At 32.9% G+C, this 9,190-nt stretch overlaps 1 protein-coding gene across 1 annotated transcript; it reads right to left on the bottom strand.

Moving 5' to 3' along the window:
• Nucleotides 1-1,842: 1,842 nt before the first annotated feature.
• Nucleotides 1,843-8,752, bottom strand: LOC126964721 (endocuticle structural glycoprotein ABD-5-like). Its single transcript, XM_050807997.1, has 3 exons — nucleotides 8,741-8,752; nucleotides 7,265-7,380; nucleotides 1,843-2,029 (listed from the first exon to the last, which is right to left on the bottom strand). Exons 1-3 carry the CDS (start codon nucleotides 8,750-8,752, stop codon nucleotides 1,843-1,845), a joined length of 315 nt encoding a protein of 104 aa, XP_050663954.1.
• Between the last annotated feature and the right edge of the window lie 438 nt (nucleotides 8,753-9,190).

Below are 9,190 nucleotides of genomic sequence, written 5' to 3'. Positions count from 1 at the left end.
CTATTTGATCTATTACAGTCTTGTATATAGTGGCCCAATTTACATTTGCATTCTAATGTTATTGTAGCTGTTTCTAACTATATTTCTAAAATTGAAACCTAGCTAGATCGATTTATCGCCAAAATCCCCTGTATACTAATTTTTATGAAAATCTTTGGAGCCGTTTCCAAGATACAGATTATATATATATATATATATATAAATAAGTATTGCTCGTTTAAAGATTTGAGTGAATGAGTATTAAATAAAGGTTAGAAAAAAACATTCATTGATATCTAAACATGTTGCTTTATTCCGTAACTAGGTTAGAGGTCAACACATAACATGTAATGCATTGTAAAGTCGAGATGAGCGATGTACCTACGTCGTGGCATTTAATGTGCTTGCGAAATAACCTTACTCCATGTTTTAGACTTACGTATGATAATAAAGTAGTGTTAATAGATATTAATATATACAACAAATGACATTTATATATTGAAGATAAATGCCTGCCTAGATTTCTAAGCTTAAGATATTTTTTAACATACAGACCAAGTACGCTTTTTATTTTTTTTACCAGTAAGAGGCTCCTTTGCACACGATGCCGGCTAGATTATGGGTACCACAACGGTGTCTATTTCTGTCGTGAAGCTGTAATGTGTAAGAATTATTGTATTACGGTCTGAAGGGCGCCGTAGCTATTGAAATTACTAGGCAAATGAGACTTAACATCTTTTGTCTCCAAGTGACAAGCGCACTTGAAGTGCCGCTCAGAATTTTTGGGTTTTTTCAAGCACTGTGTTGTAATGGGGTATCAATTACTATCAGCTGAACGTCATGCTTGTCTTGTCACTTATTATCAATAAAAAAATCATATTCCATTCATTCGATGAACGTTTGTTTTACATTACAATAAACTCAAGCGGTGTAGCTACATGTAATTAATTAATTTTTATATACGAGCAGTTTTTTCAATTAATAATCTGAATATATAATTAATTCCTATTTATTTATAGAGATTTTTTTAAATATTATAGATTATGTCAAGGTGAGAATGGGTTCTTCAAATATATTCATTATATTATATTTTTAGTTTTCCATATAAGCTAAATATAAATATGCTTTAGTGCAGTTAAATCTGTTATCTTAGATCATTCATGCGTCTAGATAGACTGTGACAACTGTGAAAACGTCAAAAAAATTGAGGTTTACTGTTAACCTCTATATTGAGCAATGCACTCACACTAATACAATGTGACATACAAATCTCGAGTGGAAGACGTAGCTTGTCACGCACACTAAAGTCTTAAACCTGGCCTGTTTTCATCGGTTGTCTAGCAGATAGACGCTCTATGTAGACGTTTAAATTATTTAAGTCTAAAATATAAAAAAAAAGAGTTTTGAAGGTAATTTTGACCTCAAAACACTGCCAATCAATTCCTTCATTCCACAGTATTCCTCTGATTGGAAGAAGAATGACGTCATATATCCAGCGATTTTGATGCCCGAACCGAAATGTTAAATACTCCATCAGGAGTTATTCAATCTTGGTTTAATTTCATTTCGTTAGTCATAGAGTGTTTTTGCAACAATTATATGTCCTTGAAATTTACGAACAATTTTTGTGGGTAAGCTAGCCTGATTGCCTAGCCAAATTAAAAGACCGTATAAACTATTTTATTAAAAATATATATTTTAGTGAGTATAAAATTAGAAATACAATTTATATCTAATGGCACAAGATTTTAGATACAACGAATTGTTTTGTGTCTTTGCTGAGATCGATAGATATTTTAAAAATATCGATGTATCATGATCATATAGCGGCAAAATGGTTTCCCAGGAGATATTATATTTTGTTTATTTTTGTCCAAGGGATGTCTTCGGTTGGAAGCCGTTGGGACCGGCGGTGAAGGTTACTGTATACCGCTTGCCATCTGGGGCTACATAAGCATATTGTCCAGTTACTGTGAGGGCGGCATTTTCTGACTGTGGGTTGTCAAGTTTTCCTTCTTCTTGCCTTGATGTTCCGTCACTGGTTTCATACCTGATGGAAAAAAGAATCATTATTATATATTCTTGATAATGTTATGTATAGGCACATAAGTGAATGTGCTAGAAACTGTCATAACCATAATGTTAACACCAGGAATAGACATAAACTTATAATGCTTGTGTGGGGCGATGTATATGCTTTTACAACAAGATCCCAGAAAAATGGAATGTGAATGGAGCGACCACCCTCAGGCTATTAAAAGATAACTTTTATTGTACGATATTACCATAATTTGTAAAAAAAATTAAATGAAAAAAAAAAAGCCCGTTGCGTTAGTTCTGCCCATTCTTCTCAGGTCTGAGGCATTATTTTTGGAATGGGTGGTAGTTTTGACTTTCAATAAGCAATATAAAATCCTATTTTAAATAAAAATATTTGAATTTGAATTGAGAATTTTTAAATCAGTATTGTCATATATTCACAAGTATACTTTTTTATTTGAAACCCAATTTATCTATAAACATTTTATTGGTAAATAAAAAACCAGCAGTATTTATGTATTTATTACTATTTAAAATTTGAAAAAGTTATAAAAAAGCGCGTTGATGTCGTTTGCTTAAACATATCGATTTAAAAGTATCAAAATATATTCGCTAATATTGAGATCAATTTATTTTTTTACTCCATTTAAAAAAACATTGTAAATGGTAAATAAATTATTTTAAAAGGTGTATTTTGAATTTACTATATTTTTATAGTATCAAGATTATTAATTATGTACCGATGTTTCGTTGTCTTTAAAGTTAACACGGTCACGGGTGGCAGACCAAAAAATTTTAAAATTCAGTTTAAATTCTTTCAATAGTATTTTAATTAAGTAATTTCATTGGTTATTACTATAATAATAATAAATTCTTTATTGCCATACAAAACATTACAAATATAAAATGAATTATTAGAATACGCGATGAAACAAAAGGCAAAAGGATAAGGCTCAGCTTCACCTGACATGGAATCATGGAATTATGTTTCCATGCAGCGCTGTTTTCCAGCCATCCCCTCCTCCCTAAGGTGTTGTGAGTGGGAGTGAATAATAATATTAATAGTGTTAATATTATACAAATAAAATGACTCAATATTTTATAGATGTCTAGGAATACACAATATAATATCGTATTACTAAAGATGTCCTTTATATTCTGCTTTCGTGTAGTTAATTTGAAGTCGTGACTATGTTGAGGTTCAAAAAGGCCATTAGCGATTACGCAGTTGTGTTGAATGTCAACTGAGTAGGTTCATAGGTTTGTTAATATTGATATTTGTTAAGTTTTTAAAGTGATAACTAGAGACCGGATTACATGCTACAGTAATGCCCAAAATATGCAAGTAAAATAGCTAAAATATGCACGAAAATCCATAAAAAAAATATGCTTACAATTAAACAGGAACAAAAGTCATATTTTTAAACATTTTTTTTTCTTTTATAAAGACTTGTACTGTCAATCGTGTTTGTGAAAAAAGCTATTACAAGATATACCTGCTTAGGTAACAATGAAATTTAAGATTTACCTTTAAAATATGTAATGTTCTAAATGTTCTGTAGACAAATTGTGTCTACGATCGCTTAATAAATTTTTGTAAGCGGAAAAGGAGCGTTCTGCGTCTACTGAGGTTAATGGGTAGAATTTAAATTTGAGTGCAATGTTTGGGCTTACTATGAAAAGCATCGAACGATGAGCGAGATCGAACGTAAATATGCATTATTATTTTGTTCTTCTAAAATATGCACATTCCGCTGAAATATGCAAAAGCATATGCAATATGCATTTGCATATAATCCGGTCTCTAGTGAAAACCCTTACTTCTGGGATTAATACACGAACACCGTTCAACGTTTAGCTCAGTTGGTTAGAGCACTGGCACGGAACGCCAGAGGTCGTGGGTTCGAGTCCCGCATCGTTCAAAAAATTGTTTTTCAAATTTTATTTGTGTAATATTGATATTGTTAGCCTGCGAGGATTACAATTTGCTACTCACTCAGACAGTCTTTTACAAATTAATAGAAAAATAAGTGTGTGTGTACTTATGTATGCACGCAGAAGTTATACTTCTTTGGCCTAACGAAGCAAAAATCATTAAAGTGATTTATTCCTCGTACTACGTTTTTAGAAAGAACGATTTTGTAAAAATCTTACAAAGATGGCGTTAACAGTTAATAATTAAATAATGAATACGGCTGTATGGGCTTGAACCGTTTGCCTGTCTTAATAATGGACGAAGAAACCAAAAAAAATAACGATTACGCCGAAAATTTTAGGAACCAACTTCAACCTGTTACATTTGTGTTACAGTGATGCGCGCGCATTAAAATTTCACTCTCATAATTTTTTTCATAACGCGCCTAAAGAAGTATAACTTCAAAAAATATGTAAGTATAATAAAAAATGATAACATTGAATATCATATTTCTATAAACAGCTTTTACATAACCGCGATATAGTACTTTATCCATAAAAGATAGACATATAGACGAAAAGTATAGCCGAGTGATTAGCGATCCTACCTACTAAGCTAGAGGTCCCGGATTCGAATACCGGTAGGTGCAAGCATTTATATGATGAATATGGATGTTTGTTTTCGAGTCATGGATGTTTAAATGTATTTATGTATGTTTAAGTAAGTATATTGTATTAAATATATCGTTGTCTTGCAACCCATAACACAGGCTATATATGCTTAACTTGGGGCAAGATAATTTGTGTAAAAAGTGTGTCAGTATTATTATATTATATGCCATCGCAAACTTTTCTGAAGACCTATTTAAGATACACAATTAGAGCATACATTATTTTGTTATATCTCAAACGGTTTACAGCCGTTCCCAATATTCAGTCTGTCTCTTACTTGAGATAAAAATCTTAACTATCGTTGACTTTTCTGTTCCAATAAACTTATCGAGGGTAACTCACGTTATCCGTACATGCTGTCAGTCAATGGGACGACGTACAGCTTACCAGCGATAGAAGTTTGTATGGAAATTGAAATTCACGCGTCAATGACTTATCGGGTATATTGGGACAGCTTCAGATTATTGACAGCTAATTGCTGACAGTAGAAGGTAGTAATTTATCTCTATATGTTGATAGTAAACCGCCGTTAGACAGCGTTTTAGTTGAAAGCTGCCAGACGGCAAATTCTTTCCGACACTTCCGACAAATATCGTTAATGTATTTAAAGCTTAAACAAAATTATTAAGGATCAAATCAAAAATGAAAACAAACTTAAGATTATTCAAACGTCATATTCAAATATTTGCATTGTTTGACCTTTGAGCAAATAGATTTGAATAAACCGATGCAAAATATAATGGTATATTTTTATTAATCACGCACGCATTTATATAATTTTAAATTTATGTACTCTGGTCGCTATAACAGCTAATAGCGTTTTTATTCTTTTGAAGTGATAAGTGTTCAGTGGGAGGCTCCTTTGCACAGAACGCCGGCTAGATTATGGGTACCACAACGGCGCCTATTTCTGCCGTGAAGCAGTAATGTTTTCGTTTCGGTATAAAGAGCGCCGTAGCTAGTGAAATTACTGGGTAAATGAGACTTAACATCGTATGTATCAAGGAGACGAGAGCAATTGTAGTGCTAAGAATTTTTGGGTTTCTCAAGAATCATGGGCGGCACTGCTTTTTAATGGGTAGGGCGTATCAATTGAACCATCAGCTGAACTTCCTGCATCTCGTCCTTTACTTTGTCTTTACTTGTCATAAAAAAAGTGCATTAAACATCAAACATAACCGTACTATTTGTAAGTAATAAGTTATAGGACGAACAAGCCAGTAATAACGTTTGCAAGCTATTTTAAAATGCATATTGAAACAAACAAGTTATAACTTTTTATAGCTTCGAATGTGTGTCAGAATCATCATTAACTGAATAAACTATACAGAGTTAATATTTACATACGTTGTGTTCATTACATGTTTATTTAGATATTACATCCCAACTAATATTATAAATGTGAATGTAAGTTACACTAGAGCGTAAAAGCAACAGACTTTGTAAAACAAACATAAAGAAACCGATTTTGATGAAATTTAGCACAGCCGTATACTAGATCATGGATACTCAACGTGGGCGATAGCACCCCCTTGTGGGCGTTTGAGACTTTCGGGGGGGCAGTAGAAGACCCACAGAAAATTAGGGGGCATTGAGATGGTGCAGATGGGGAGTGGGTAGATTAAAAAATATAGTCTAAAAAGGCAAAAAAATACATGAAAATACTCTAGAAAAAAAAATATTCTCAAAGTGGGCGGTGAGCAAAATAAGGTAGAGAAACTATGGACTAGATCTTGCGAAAGGATATGTCCTTTCCCAAGCTCGATAGGCTACATTTTATTCCGGACAAATCCATGGTTCCAACGGGATTTTTTAGTATTAGTTTAAACTAAGAAGAAACGCCCCAATTATTTTAAAAAAGGATGTCCAATTTTTTCCTTTCGTCAGCAAGCTTTCGAAAGCACATGACTTACAATGTAAACAAACCAATTTATTCAAAATGGCGAACTGAGAATAATGATGAGTAATGAAAATAAATTATTTTTTCCAACTTTCAGGTTTTGTTGGTGTGATAGAAAACCATGTTATTTAAACTATTTCTGTGCCAACTATAACATGTTTTTATTTCATGAAATTACAGAAATATTGGGGACGAAATTTCATAGAGGTACATATTTAGAAATTTTAATTAGTTACGTTTTTACGAGTCGGGTACATTTATCCTGATTATGATAGAAAAATACACAGGTTCGTTTTACTTTTGTGTCAAATAAAAAACTAAAATGATAAACCGAATAATGTATTTATGTAGCTACTTAGTTTATGAATTGGTCTCTGCTGCGCTCCAACTAGATACCTACTCGAGCCAGTCTCGAACAATGTGTGACTTTGACGTGCCACATGTTTTGTTAAACTTTGTAATAATAATACTACACTAAACAAGATAAACACTGGGATCACATATCATCAGTAAGTATTATGTATTTTATTAATTTCAATGAAAAATAACACGAAGCGTATATTAAAAAATTTGAAAGATGCTATTGAGTGTCAAGATGCCACGCACACAAGCATCTAGTAGTTACCGCATTAAAGCAGCTATTGTTCTTAGGTAGTGCGGTATCTAGTTGGAGCTCAGTGGAGACCAGACCTTAATCTAAGTGTAGCTATGTTTTTTTTTTCGGATTGAAGAAAAATTATGTTTGTGTGGCTGACTCACGCAAAGCTATAGCCGTCTGGTTGTACGTCACTGTCAAACCGCAGTATCTGCACATCCTGTGGATTCTGTTGAGGAACAGCAGCACAGACCGCCACTACCACGCAGAAAACTGTTACCTGTTAAAAAAAAAACAAATCAATTATTAAAAATTTGTTTCAAGTGATAACCCTCACTTCTAGGATTAACACAAATAAAATTTGAAAACAAAATCTTATGAACGATTCAGGACTCGAAACCACGACTTTTCGTTTTAAATAAAATTATTTGTATATTAATACTAGAAGTGAGGGTTATCACTTAAAAAATATAAAGTGTTTAGATTTACAAGAGCGACATCTCAAGTCAATTTCCTAATATGCAAATATTGGGGTTGAGCAGGTTAACTGTAAAGTAGATTCTGTAGATGGAGCCACAACCTGAGAGTTGAACATGGCGTACAAGATTTTATGATGATACGTCACTCGAACGGTTGGCTCAGTTTGAAGAGCACTCGCATGGAACGCGGGAGGTCGTTTTATTTGTATGCCAATTATAAATTCGATTCAAAAATTAATCTCTTATCTGAAGTAAAATAGTATGCAAATTTATTATGTACAGAATAATCTAAGAGTAGTTATATTTTTTTACGCTTAACGTGTGCGTCTGTAATTTACTAACACCAAAACTAATGAACCGATTTTCGTTTGGTAATTTTGTTTGAAAGCAGATGTATATTTATCGGCCATCTTTAATTTTTTATCTATACTAATATTATAAAGCTGCAGTGTTTGTTTGTTTGAACGCGCTAATCTCTGGTACTACTGGTCCGATTTGAATGATTCTTTCAGTGTTGGGTAGTCCATTTATCGAGGAAGGCTATAGGCTATGTTTTTATTTTCAAAATTAGGGATCCGTAATAAAATTGCTATTTTGTAACACAAGGTGTAAAATCGAAAACCTATTTTTGCGTGCGCTGCAAAAACTATTGACAATAGAACAAAATGATGTACAGGCTATAATATAGGCAATATTTTATTACTTATAAAACTATCGCGTGAATTATAGTTTATATGGCAAAACAACGTTTGCCGGGTCAGCTAGTACGTAATAAATGTCGTATCATACATTTAGAGTCATTATCATAAATATGGAAGCTAACCTTTTTTTTTAAATTGAATCAACTCTTTTTTTATGGAAACGGAGGACAAACGAGCGTACGAGTCACCTGCTGTTGAGTGATCACCACCGCACACATTCTCTTGCAGAGGAATCTCAGGAGCGTTGCCGGCCTTTAAGGAAGTTTTACGAGCTTTTTTTTGAAGGTACCCATGTCGTATCGTAAATCTCTTTGTGAGACCTAAATATATTACGTAGTTATATGTCAGTTGCTTAGATCATTAACGGCCGTTTCCAATATACTATCTACAGATAGAGATAAATTACTAACTTCTACTGTCAGTAATTAGCTGTCAATAATCTGAAGCTGTCCCATTATACCCGATAATTCATTCTTTTCGCATTATATTAGGACGCCTGAATTGCAATTTGCATACAAACTTCTATCGCTGGCAAGCTATACTATATCGTCCTATAGACAGACAGCGTGTACGGATAAGGTGAGTTACAGTCGATAAGTTTGTTGGGACATAAAAGTCAACGATAGTTACGATTTTTATCTCAAGTAAGATATAGACTGAATATTGGGAACAGCCATAATACATCTAGATATACTATGACAGCTGTGAAAATGTCAAAAAATATTGAGGTTGACAGTAAACCTCACAGAAACGATTTATTGAACTCCTGTTTAAATGGTTAATCGACAAAAAAAATTATAGTGTTGAGGATTTTTTAATTTTAAGTAAACTTTTTGCATGATCATTTAAATTCGCTTATTATTATTATTTCATAGGAGACACTACAATATATTTCTATCTATAATGTAAG

The sequence above is a fragment of the Leptidea sinapis genome, chromosome 5 (assembly GCF_905404315.1).
Source record: "Leptidea sinapis chromosome 5, ilLepSina1.1, whole genome shotgun sequence".
Lineage (NCBI taxonomy): Eukaryota > Metazoa > Arthropoda > Insecta > Lepidoptera > Pieridae > Leptidea > Leptidea sinapis.
This window is presented reverse-complemented; position numbering and strand designations above follow the sequence as displayed.

Coding starts and splice junctions, on each gene's coding strand:
- LOC126964721 (XM_050807997.1), bottom strand. Junction 2,030..7,264: donor CCAGACGGCTATAGCTTTGC/GTGAGTCAGCCA, acceptor TTTTTCCATCAG/GTATGAAACCAGTGACGGAA.